The 12596-nt window shown below is 52.5% G+C and overlaps 1 protein-coding gene across 1 annotated transcript; it reads left to right on the top strand.

Annotated features, from left to right (window-relative positions):
* Positions 1-5687: 5687 nt before the first annotated feature.
* Positions 5688-11790, top strand: LOC112317268 (amino acid transporter heavy chain SLC3A2). Its single transcript, XM_024574355.4, has 9 exons — positions 5688-6122; positions 6499-6672; positions 7255-7349; positions 8881-8949; positions 9045-9103; positions 9247-9427; positions 9537-9680; positions 11086-11169; positions 11281-11790. The coding sequence occupies exons 1-9, from the start codon at positions 5693-5695 to the stop codon at positions 11641-11643; spliced, it is 1599 nt and encodes a 532-aa protein (XP_024430123.2). The 5' UTR covers positions 5688-5692; the 3' UTR covers positions 11644-11790.
* Positions 11791-12596: the final 806 nt, after the last annotated feature.

Below are 12596 nucleotides of genomic sequence, written 5' to 3'. Positions count from 1 at the left end.
GGGAGGTGCCTCAGGTACTGAGCCCCGGGCCGGGGCGAGCTCAGCTGGAGGTCCCGTGCGTGGAACCATTTGGGGAAGTGAATCAGGCCGTAGGTGCTCCACTTGAGCGTTACGACAGGGTCCGATTTTTCCCGATTGGCCACCAGTGTCCGGCTGTCCGGTCCGATTTTGCCAGGACTTCGGCTTGTAGTAAGGCTAACATTAGGAGCACCTAAAGTTTTAAGCACCCTGCATTAATTGATTAGTCCTCCCAAATCCCAAGAGATAGGTGCAATGACTAACCCCCTTATAGAGAGGAGGGGGCCCCAGGTGTAAGCTTTTGCACGGCTGCCTACAACTCCCGCCTGATTACCAGGATGGTTCCAGTCACCTGTAGACACTTGTTACTGAGACCTGCCAGCATTAGATCATTAGTCGTTTGTAGTAAACAACCTAATGTGCGTGCACTTCGTATAAACATTGACGAAGCTCTTTGTGCTCTTCTGTACAGCCTCACTTAATATGAATATGCAGCCCTAGGAGGAAGGTATAAAGGTCATGTCATATATCAGGAACCTGAGACCCAGAGAGGTTAAGTAACTTGCTTGATGTTGTGCAGCTGAGTAATATAAGAGCCAAGGTGCAAATCCAGGCAGGCTGATTCCAGTGCCTGCCCTTTTGACCACCTGGCTTCACTGCCTTCATGGCCCACTGTTGTCAAGGTGACAGTCAGGCGGGGAGCAAGTGAATACGCAGGGAACAAAGGAAATGATCCCCTGGTACTGTTCTTAATCTTTTTTCATTGTTGTCTAGCTCTTCACAGGAACCTGGAAAGACATTTTCCGTCTTGGCTGGTGTGGCTCAGTGGATTGAACGCTGGCCTGTGAAAAAGAGGGTGGCCAGTTCGATTCCCAGTGCACATGCCTGGGTTTTGGGCCAGGTCTGCAGTTGGGGGCGTGGGAGAGGTAACCAGTTGATGTATCTCTCATGCATGCGTTAATGTTTCTCTCCCTCTCTTTTTCCCTTCCTTCTCCTCTCCCTAAAAATAAATAAAAAATATTTTAAAAATAAAAGAAAAAACACGCAATACTTGACTATTTAGTCAGGGGCACTGACCTCTTTTCCCTTAGATTGTCAAATAAAAAAATGACAAGTCAACACAATAGCCATCCAGTGTGAATAAATCCAAATTATAGCTATTTTTTTGTCAGATTGGCATAAAAATATTTTGGTATGTCACAGAATTTTAGTAATTAGTTTACGCCTGCCATGGGATGAAAAATGTTGAAAATAGCTGTCTTCGGGGATGCAAACTGCTTTCAGGCATTTTTCTCAGGGAATCCTCTGCCCCCTCCTGGCAGCAGGAAGCACTGCATGGATTAGTAGAGGAGTAGGGATGTGTCAACACTTCTATGGCCAAAATTCAATTTGAGAACAGAATATACCATTGGGAAATTCTCCAAGGGGAGGATTAGACTGATTTGGGGGAGGATTGAAAGTCAGAATTTTGTAAGGAGCAGCTTTCAAGATGCTTTTGTAGCCTTGAGTAAAATTTATGGAAGCAAGTCCTGCTAGGAATCTTTTTTTAAAAAAAGATATTATTTATTTATTTTTAGAGAGAAGGGAAAGGAGGGAGAAAGAAAGGGAGAGGAACATCGATCAGTTGCCCATTGCCTCTCGCATGTCCCCACTTCGCCCCCAACTGGGGACCTGGTGGTGACTTTTCAGTTCACAGGCTGATGCTCAATCCACTGAGCCGCACTAGCCAGGGCCAAGGTAGGAACCTTAATTGTAAGTTGTTTCTTTGGTTTTCGGCCCAAGCTCAAGAATGATATCTGTTGTAACCATTTAACAGCTAACAAATTATCCACCTGAGGACGCTATCAAGTGGAATTTTTGCACAGGGCGGTTAAAAAGAGACTCGCTCCACCCCATCCCACAAACCAACCTGATATTGCAGGACCTCCAGGGATGGTGCGGTTCTCCCTCTGGGAGTTAAAGTGCAGACTATTGGCATTCCACTGTACCCTTCAGTTTGGGGGAGAAAATGTAAGGGGAACCTTTTTTCTTTAGCACTATATTTTTGGCATGTTTGCCTGCCTTTAAGATTTAGTCATTTATAGTGTTCTCTTCAGAAATTTTCTACAAATTACTTTGTCCACTAGTGATAGGCCATTTTTCAGACATCCAAATTTTTACTCCCATTAGCAGGGCTGCAGTGAAATCTTCTGGCTGCGCTTGTGCACATGTGGGAGAGCTTCTCTGGAGTAGGAACGCCGGAGCGGCACTGCGGGGCAATGGCATTGTATTTTCAATGCTACGGCTGCTGACATGGCTCACCTGGAGTGGTTGTTTCAATGTAGGTTGCCACTTATACAATTTCTTATCCTTGTCATCACTTTGTTAGTCAGATTTAAAAAAAATTGATTTTGAGAAAGAGTGAGAGAGAGAGAGAGAGATGTGCTGTTCCACTTATTTATGCATTCACTGGTTGCTTCTTGTATGTGCCCTGACTGGGGATTGAACCTGCAACCTTGGTATGGGGACGATGCCCTAACCAACTGAGCCAGCTGTCCAGGGTTAGTCAGGGGTTTTAATATTGCCAATCTGATGGACGTGAAATTATATTTTCTTATGATTTTAATTTACATTTTTCCTGATTGCTAATGTGGTTATGTAATCTTTCAAGAATCCACTGGCCGTTCTCTTGTGTATCCAGCATCTATTTTTCAAACGGCTGAACTGCTCAAGGCTGATGGGTGTTTTAGAGGCAGAGCCTGAATGCTTTCTTTCTGGGTTTTGGAATAGTGCCCTGGACTTTGGCAGAGTTGCAGGGTCTGTTGCACGGGGACGGTCTCCTAAGTTTCTAGCTATCCTTCCCATCTTTGCAAATCTTTTTTTTTTTTTTTTTTTACACTTTGGGGGGAAAATAATGTCCTTAACTTTTGGCCAAGATCAAGTAATCCTCATCTGGTGGGAAACATAACATGACTTTTTGCAACACAGGATTCGGAAGAACTTTCTCTGTACACCTGGCGCCTCTGCATTTCCCCACCTCCATCTGCCGACCTGAGTGTGGTGTACTGAGGAGGGCTCGGCCTCTGGACCGTTGAATTGCTCTGCTTTGCTTTGTCTCAGTTTCTCTTGAAGGCTCCGTTCTCTTTGTCAAATGATATACTTCACATTCTTATATTAAATTTTATATTTATCAATATTTATACATTGTAGGATCTGAGGCTCTCTAGCTGCCTCTCCCTCTCCCTTGAAGTTGCTTTTCTGTCCTCCCCCTCCCCCAGATTTGGTACTTAGTTTCACCGTGGTGAACAGTGACACGTCTTCTTCTTTGCTGCAGGAATGGCTTCCTCTGTGTAAGGTACAGTGTCATTAAATTCCTTTTCACTTTTATCTCTTTATCTTCACTGCTACTTTTGTTGAATTGAGTCTAAGGGAGTTAGTTATTGGGTTTGATTGATACAGTCCATCCACTCACTTATCCACCAAGACCTGTTCTATGCTCCCTCTGAGCAAGAGGTCCATTGACAAAGAGCACAAGGTCCTTGCTATTTGTCTTTGGACGTGCAAACCAACACTCAGGCAAGGAAATGTAATAAACACACTGAAACAAACTGGAGCAGAGGTAGGTGCACAGTGGATGGAAAGTAATTCTTTGGGGGAGTTGAGAAAAGCTGCCATCAGAGCTACGTCTTGAATGAATAGGAGCAGAGTGGAGAATAGGAAGGGCAAACACATAGAGGGAATGGCGCGAACAAAGATGCAGAGGCCTCAGGAAGTCAAGTGTGTTGTGAGGTTGGCAGGTGCTTGAGGGCTGATGTGGCTGGAGAGTAGTCGTTGTGGGAGGTGTGGTGGGTCATAATTGGACCTTCTTTGTCCCATGCAAAAGGGATTGCCTTTATCTCCCCAGAGCCACTGGGGCTGTGAGTGAATACTGTGTTCTTGTCCTGTGGGTGTCATGTGGGACAATCTGAACGAGAGCTTCTGACCTGACCATTTTCAACCCGGAGCTTTCATGCTGGGGATAAAGTCTGTGCAGAGCCTCTGGTTGGCACTTAACTGCATGTTCAGGGCACCTTGGACTTCTTATCATCATTGAACACTCCGTCTGAACTCCAACCTCCTTCCACTTGCCTGCCTCGAAAGTCATTCTGCTCTCCCAGCATGGGGGTAGGGTAAAGGCTTGGGGATGAAGAGGTGGATGGCGGAGGATGAGCCCTTCACACCTTTGGCTCTCCTTTGGCACCACTACTTGTCTGCTCTTTCTTCAGGTCTTGGCTTCCGCTTTCTCCCAAATACACAGCCATCTTGGCTTCCAGCCCAGGTGAGAGAGGGAGAAAGAACTTCTTTCCATCAGCTCCTCTCTGAAAATAACCCAGCTGGCACTGCTCAGGAACAAGAAGTTCCTGAGAGTGTGGGCACCTCACGGTGCTGACATGAACCTTGTCTTTGCCCACTTAGCCTGAATGCAAGGACCTCGGTGCAGGGATGGTGAGTGGTCTTCAAGGCCTCTGCAGCACCAGCTGCCTCCAAGGCCTGTCATAGTGACATGATGGGGGGGGCGGGGTAAGGGGACCCTGGCACCCTGGGAAGATGGGGATAAGCAGTGGGAGGACCTGAGAGGTGGGGAAGGGTCTGACCATGGCATTCTCTGATCTGTTGTAGGAAGAAGATGGCTGCCTCTAAGACAGCCCCAGCCCTGGAATGCTGGCTACAGTCCAGAGGTGCCTATGAGGCTCTTCTGCATGTGGAATTCCTAGCTGCCTGGACACCCTGGCGCCAGAAACTGGGGGAGGGGCGGGGGAGGCGGGGAGTGTCAGCACTTCCCTGTCCAAACAGAGTCACCATAAAACGTCTTGGAAACACTGGATTAGAGATATTTCAATGAAGTGAAGAAAGCAAAGTATTGCAGTGGGCATTCCATATATAATGGCTGCCTGATGAATTAACCAAACTACACTCAAGATGAGCCTTGAAGGAGTGGGAGTAACCCTGTGGGAAGTGGAGGCCTCCTCAAGTTGTCCTCCTTGTCCTAAGAGGCCAAGGCCTGGTGGGGAGAAGGCAGAAGCTGAGTTTGGCTGTGTCTGAGCCACACTAGGCCTTGCGATGTTGGGAAGAGTAGGCAGTAGGAAGTCTGAGACCTGGGCGAGGGGAAAATAGGGATGATGGTGTCGGGAGAGTCACCAGCCGGAGGTGTGGGCGCTGAGGAGGGGCCTTGGGACCCCCACGGTGCTAGATGTCCCCTATCTGCTCCTATTTTCCAGTGGCTGGAGTGACCTGCAGTGACCCCGGGCGTGGGGAAAAACCAGGAACTCTGTCCACCTTAAAGGTGGCTCCGTGCTATGGTGGCTTCTTAGCGTCCGAATCGAAGGCACCTTGGGAGTACATGGGCTCGAGATGAGGAACTGGACCACGCAACAGTTCTTGACACTATTACCCGTCCACCGCTCACCCGAACTATCAAGAAACAGTAATTCTGTACGTACCACCTTAAAGGGCACATGGAGAGGGGGCGGGTAGGCGGGCTGGGGCGGGGCTACGGCTCCAATTTCCCGTAGTCCCGCTGCCCGGCGTCAGGCGTCAGAGGAGCTTCAGGAGCTACCAGGAGGCAGGAAGACCTTTTTGGGGCCAGGAGATCCGGACAGGCGTCCAGCCACCACCTCATCACAGACTGCGTTGTGTCGCCGGTTCCGCAGGCACCATGAGCCAGGACCCCGAGGTGGACATGAAGGAAGTGGAGCTGAACGAGCTGGAACCCGAGAAGCAGCCGATGAACGCCGCGTCCGGGGCGGCCGTGTCAGCGGCCATGGCGGGCGGCACGGAGAAGAACGGTCTGGTGAAAATCAAGGTGGCTGACAACGAAGCGGAGGCAGGGACGGCCAAGTTCACGGGCCTGTCTAAAGAAGAGCTGCTGAAGGTGGCGGGCAGCCCCGGCTGGGTGCGCACCCGCTGGGCGCTGCTGCTGCTCTTCTGGGTCGGCTGGCTCGGCATGCTGGCCGGCGCCGTGGTCATCATCGTGCGGGCGCCACGCTGCCGCGAGCTGCCTGAGCAGAGCTGGTGGCATAAGGGCGCCCTGTACCGCATCGGCGACCTTCAGGCATTCCAGGGCCAAGATGCGGGCAACCTAGCTGGTGAGCGTGGTGTACCCCTATACCGATCCCCCTCGTTCCTGGTTTAACTGGTCATGGACTCTGAACCGGGCCCCCAGGAGACTAGGACCGGTCTCCACTCTACCCAGTAGCCGCAGCTGCAGCGCCAGAGGCAGCTCCTCCTTTCTTTGAAGAATTTTCCCCACCCCCTCTCTTTCCCGCGTCTAGTTGACTCAGCATCTAGCTTCCTCCCGCGGCGCCTAAAGCCAGTCACAGCCTGTTTCTGAATCAATCTGGTGGGCTGCTTGCATCAGCTCCTCTGAGTCCGTGATCCAGCCTCATCCTCCCACTTAGCACTGGGGCCTGAACACCACGGGCCGCTAGCACCGCCTCACTCTCCCCCTCTTCTCTACTTCAGGCCTGAAGGAGCATCTGCCTTACCTGAGCACCCTCAAGGTGAAGGCCCTTGTGCTGGGCCCAATTCACAGGAACCAGAAAGATGACGTCAATGGGACCTACTTGGAACAGATCGACCCCACTTTTGGCTCCAAGGAAGATTTGGACAATCTCCTGCAGTCGGCCAAGAAAAAGGGTGGGGGACCTGGAGTGGGCAAGGGAGCAGCTAGGAAGGGCTTGGTGTTGGGGACAGAGGGAAGTCAGGATAGCATTTTTGGCTGGTTTGCTCCAGACTGGCTGTAAGCTTTCCCAGGGCAGGAGCAAAGGAGCTTTGTTAGGCTTCAGACTGAAGTGGATTTGCGGGGTGGTTCAGAGACTTTCGACTTGGCTGTGCAGTCATTTCACTCTGGGCTGCAGTGCCCTTATTTTTGAATGTGGGTTTGTACTAAATCGGGGGTTTTTAACCTTGCAAAGAGTGGATCCTTTGGGGAAAGCAAATTGAGATGAAATCTTGTCTCACTTTTAAAAAGATTCAGTTTGGGGGTGGGGAGCCCAGGGCCCCATAGCTTGGCCTTTCTATGAACACTATTGACCTTCTGCCCTGAGAGATTTCAGGGCCCCTCCTTGTTCTGTTTCAATGGACTGAGATCCATCAGGGTTCAGCCCTAAGTTTCTGCACCAAGTAGAGCAAAGGAAATGGTCTGACTTGGATTTGTGGATTTCCTCCCTTCTCACCCCACAGTCTTCCTCACAACTGTCTCCTCCCTCATTGTTCTAGGCCTCCGGGTCATCCTGGACCTCACTCCCAACTACAGGGGTCAGAACTCGTGGTTCCTTCCCAGTGAGAGTGACACAGTTGCCAGCAAGATGAGGGTGAGTGTGTGCCGATGCTGATGGCAGTGGGGGTGGGTCTTGGTGGGCCCTTGCACAGCAAGCCCTGTGATCCCAGCCCCGCTGCCCAGCTGCGGGGCCCTTCCTGCTGGGGCCAGGCAGGTGCACCTCCACACAGGCCAGGCAGGCAGCCCTGTTGTTGTTGCCTGTTCCCTTTTGACTGCTCATTTTTCTTGCTTCTTTGAGTCTCTGCTGGTGACCATGGCAGGAAGGGAGTGTCTTAGATGTTAATCTGGGTTTCTTTTCTTTGGGAGAGAAACCCTTTGTGAGTGGGAGTCAGTCCAGCTGGTTCCCATTTCTGTTCCCAGCTCTTGTTTGATGTGTTTTTTGAAGTGTAGCCCAGTCTGAAATCATAAGCCCTGGGGTCTTCCTGTGTGTCTGAGACCATGCCAAGTATTTTGTATATGTTGTCCTCTGTATCCTTAACAATTGTCAGCGAGGACACCAAGGTGCAGAGGTCTCCGTGTGGCTGGGATTGGAGGTCCCCGCAGCTTTGTTTCTCTACTCCGACTTCCCGGAAGGTACAGGCTCAAACTGCACATCCCACAGGCTGGGCGGGAGTCACCCCAGCCCCCAGTGCCTGGGTTCTGCGACACTGAGCAACCCCGAGGGTGGAACAGAAGTGGAGGCAGGCTGACACTCTGGTGGCAGCCCCGATTCTGGGGTAGAGTTCTGTATTCCCAGCATTTCCGTAGGCCCCTCAGGGACATCCATTTCATCAGTTAGGAAATTGCTAGAGGACCCTTTAAAACTTACTGATAAGGGACATTATCAGGTGGTAGTGACATGAACAGTGGTAGATCTGATGGATGAGAATAGACGAGAGGAGAGGGGTGCAGAGAGAAAAAGAGGAAACTGAGGCAGTGGGAATGGGCCTTGGTTCTGTGCCCCACAAACACCAGGGCTTTGGGCCTGGGCCTGTTCTGCACAGCTGGCTCTTCTCTTCAAACCTCCATTTAAACTGCCCCGGGGGTGTGCTGTAAGCTTCTCTTCCTTTCTTGGCTGTGCTCCCACTGGCCATTACAGCAGCTCCAGGCATCAGGACACTGGGAGAGGAGTCAGTACGTTTCTCTGGGGATCTTGACTAGATTTGAGTCCTGCCTCTGCTGCTCTCTGAATGGGCCTTGGGCTTGCCTCCTTGCTTCTCTGAGACGCTTTTCCCATCTCTGAAAGGGGTATTCCAGTGTTCCATACATGCTAAGTATTGAATGAAGTTATGTTTGTGAACACACTTTCTCTCTTGGGCATTACTTGTATTGGGAAGGAGAAGAGGAGAGAAACGCTGTATCACTAAGAGAAGCAGTGGTGGGTTAGAATGGCTGCGGACCACCAAGGGCTGCACCTTTATAACAGAGGTGGGACCATGAGACTATTCAGGGCTCTCATGCAAGGAGCTCTGCCAAGGTCACGGGGAAGTGCGTGGCAGGCACGGTTTCGTGTGGGCTGGAATTTCTGCGCCTTTGCATGACAGCGGTAATACCTTCTCTGCTCCTTTCGCCCCTCCTCGCTACAGGAGGCTCTGCAGTTTTGGCTGCAGGCTGGCGTGGACGGGCTCCAGATTCGGGACGTGGAGAGTCTGTGGGTGAGTTCCCTTTGCACGTGAGAGGCAGAGCCTGGATGGGAGCCACAGATCTCTCCAGGGCCTGGTAGTCCTTGACTCCGCTTTTTGTCTTCTAGGACGCGACATCACACTTGGCCGATTGGCACAACATCACCAAGAATGTCAGCGAGGATAGGTGAGTGCCAGGCCCTCTGTCCCCACCTTGGCTCCATTGTGGGAACCCCTCAGTGGAGTGTGAGCCCCTGGGTAGGGGCAGTTCCTAGTCTATTCTTCCTTTCTTGTCTGGTTCCAACCCTGACCCCGCTCTGCTCTCTGCAGGCTCCTGATTGCAGGGACTGAGTCGTCTAGTCTTCAGCAGATCCTGAGCCTGCTCGGAGTGAGCAGGGACCTGCTGTTGACCAGCTCGTACCTGTCAGCCTCCGGCTTCACTGGGAAGCAGACAGAAGAGCTGGTTGCCCGGTATCTGAATGCCACGGACAATCGCTGGTGCAGCTGGAGTGTGAGTGCCACAGTGGTGGGACAGGGGCGGGTCGTGTGCTGGAGGAAAGGGGTGTCAGGACAGGGGGCAGCGTGGGCTCTGGGGCTCACCAGTGCACCCCTTCCTACAGCTGTCTCAGGCGGGGCACCTGGCTTCCATTGTGCCGGCTCACCTCCTCCGACTCTACCACCTGCTGCTCTTCACCCTGCCGGGGACCCCGGTGTTCAGCTTTGGGGATGAGATTGGCCTGAAGGCAGCAGCCCTTCCCGGACAGGTATTTGGTGCTGCCTCCCCAGCACAGGTCGGGGGAGGTCGTGTTTATCCAACACGGCGGTTCTGTGGGTTTGGGCAGACAGGCATGAACCTGGTGGTGGTGGTGTGTTTGATGCCTAGTCATTCACCTAGTTGGTGGCGGTGTGGCTTTGCCTGCTATGTCCCTTCTGTCACTTCCATGATACTGCATTTCTTGTAGGGTAGTTAGGATGCAGTGATGCTTTCTTTAAATACAGTGTCTGGGCCCTGGTAGGTGTTCTGTGTGGTCGCCCTCCCTCACTCATTGACTAACTCACTCATTCACTCTCATTCACTCACTCACTAATTCATTTATTCACTCACTCACTCATTCACTCACTCACTCACTCACTCACTCACTCACTCACTTGCTCACTGCCCAGCAGGCTCTCATAGTGCAATGGGGGGCCAGATGAGTGAGAGAAGTGCGTGCAGTAAGTGTTGTGACAGGGGAACCATGGTGCACTCGCTTGGCTCTGGTCATGGGTTTAGAGGTGACCCTGCAAGTGATATTTACAGAACCAATCATCCATTACTTCCACCCAGTGTGATTGAATAAAATCTCATGCGCCATGCACGGAGGATTCCGCAGTGCACAGAGGACTGGGGGTGGTGAGATGAGACAGTCAGCAGGTGTCAAGAGGCCAGGTGTTCGTGAATGGTAGGGGCTTAGAGCAGGGGTGTCAAACTCATTTTCGCCAGGGGCCATGTCAGCCTCCTAGTTGCCTTCAAAGGGCCGAGTGTAATTTCAGGACTGTATAAATGTAACTACCCCTTATCTAGGGGCGAGGAGCTCCGTGGTGCTGCCTCTGGGTAGAAACAAGGTGCTGGGCCTGAGAAAACGAGGTGGAGGGCCTTGATTTGCCACCTGTGGCTTAGAGAATGGGCACTCGGTTGTTTCTTTGTTTATTTACTTATTTATTTATTTTTAAGATTTTACTTATTCTTGGAGGGGAAGGCAGGCAGAAAGAGTGGGAGAGAGACATCAGTGGCCTCCCAGGCCCTGAACGGGACATATCCCGCAACCCAGGCATGTGTCTTCATGGAACTCAAGCCAGAGACCCCTCGGTTTATGGGACAACTCCCAACACTGAACCACATCAGTCAGGGCTGGGGGTTATATTTCACAAGAGTGGCCACAGAAAGCCCAATGAGACAACAGAGCAGAGACGAGAGGGCAGCGGAGGGCTAGCCTGTGGCTGGCTGGGAGAAGAGCCCTCTAGGCTGAGGGGACCTGAGGTGGGAGCCCGCCCTGCTGCTTGTCCAGTGGGAGTTGGGAGTGAGTGCAGAGTGTGTGGGTCCCAGGGGCGGGAACAGGAGGAGGAGGGGCGTGGGCCCAGCCTTCCCCGCGTCCTGCTTCCCTATGTCCTGTGTTCCCTGCTCTCCAGCCCATGAAGGTGCCAGTCATGCTGTGGGATGGATCCAGCTCAGACAACTCCTCAGGGCCAGTGAGCTCCAACCTGACAGTGCAGGTAAGGGCATGGGGGGTGGGGCCTGGCCAACAGAGGGCGCCCAGGGGCCTGCAGGGGTTTGCACCCAGGGGAGTTCTCCACCCCTTCCTGCTCTGTCTTCATGGTCTGCAGGGTCAGAGCCAGGACCCCAACTCCCTCCTCACCCTGTTCCGTGGGCTGAGTGACCTTCGGGGTAAGGAGCGCGCCCTGCTGCATGGAGACTTCCACGTCCTCTCCTCGGGGCCGGACCTCTTCTGCTACCTCCGTCAGTGGGACCAGAATAAGCGTTTCCTGGTAGTGCTCAACTTTGGGGATGTGGCCCAAGCTGCCAGGTTGGGGACGTCCGGCCTGCCTACCAGTGTCAGCCTGCCTGCCCGGGCTGACGTGCTGCTCAGCACTCAGCCAGGCCGTGAGGAGGGCACCTCTGTGGAGCTGGAGCATCTGAACCTGAAGCCCCACGAGGGGCTGCTGCTCCACTTCCCCTACGTGGCCTGACCAGCACCCCAGCCCTTCCCCTCCACTGCCCACGGCCCTTTGGGTTCTGGTCTCTCTCTCTGTCTCTCTCTTTATTTTTACTATTACAGATTACAAATGAACTCCCAATAGTGTGTGTTCTGGTTTCAAATAAAAGTCAACACTGCCTGGTGTGGTTCTGTCTTTGCTCCACCGCTCTGTTCTGGCAGGAATTTCAGGAATTTCTTCCTCTTTCTCTCCCTGTTGGACCTCCCCCACAGTGATCAGGGCCCTGGCATCTCACATGTCTGCTACAGCACAGAGAGCAAGGGGCCCGCCAAGCTCCTAGTGCAGAGGTTTCAGGGCTAGGGCTCCCACCCTGCCTCCTAACCTGGGCGAGGCCTGTGCTGCCCTGGAGGGTCTGGCTACTCTTATCTCCCTCTGCCTGGTCTCCAGCCACGTGCCATCAGTTTTCCTGTGTTTGCAGACTTGGCCTTTCAGGGAGATAGAGTTTTCTAGAGGTAATTCCAAAGGATCGGAGATGTCCTTCAGCCATAGGAATTTATGGTGCACTCGGCATGTGCCAGGTCCTGGGCCATAGAAGGGATCAAAGGTCAGCCACCCCTGTCTCCTTGGGGCTCATACTTGCTGACGAGGAGGATTAGAAATGAGATGAATGAACTTTAGAGTGTGGTGCATACGGTGATGGTCAAGGAGGAAAAGGTGAAACAGAAGGGGAGGTGGGTGTTTTGGGTGAAGGGAATTTGGGGTACAGAGGTGACATTTGAATAAGAGGCCTAAAGTGAGGGAGGGAGTTGAGGCAGATCTGTGGGGAAGGAGCTTTGTGGAGCCCCGCGGTGGGACTGTGTCTGACACCGTGAGGAATGAGGAGGGAGAGGCGAGGACGTGGTCTAGGTGGCAAGGGGCGGGCAGGTGATGAAGAGTGTAGTAAGGCGGTGTCCCAGCGGGTCTAAGAGTTTGGCACCTGCAGGGTA

Source organism: Desmodus rotundus, chromosome 5 (genome assembly GCF_022682495.2).
Source record: "Desmodus rotundus isolate HL8 chromosome 5, HLdesRot8A.1, whole genome shotgun sequence".
Taxonomy (NCBI): Eukaryota; Metazoa; Chordata; class Mammalia; order Chiroptera; family Phyllostomidae; genus Desmodus; species Desmodus rotundus.
Note: the sequence above shows the minus strand (reverse complement) of the source record. Positions and strands in the feature narration are given on the sequence as shown.

Excerpts from the sequence above, each read along its gene's own strand:
- LOC112317268 (XM_024574355.4), top strand. The coding sequence starts at position 5,693 with ATGAGCCAGGACCCCGAGGTGGACATGAAGGAAGTGGAGCTGAACGAG. Across the intron at positions 9,104-9,246 it reads AAGAATGTCAGCGAGGATAG|GCTCCTGATTGCAGGGACTG; the intron begins GTGAGTGCCAGG and ends TGCTCTCTGCAG. Across the intron at positions 9,428-9,536 it reads ATCGCTGGTGCAGCTGGAGT|CTGTCTCAGGCGGGGCACCT; the intron begins GTGAGTGCCACA and ends CCCTTCCTACAG.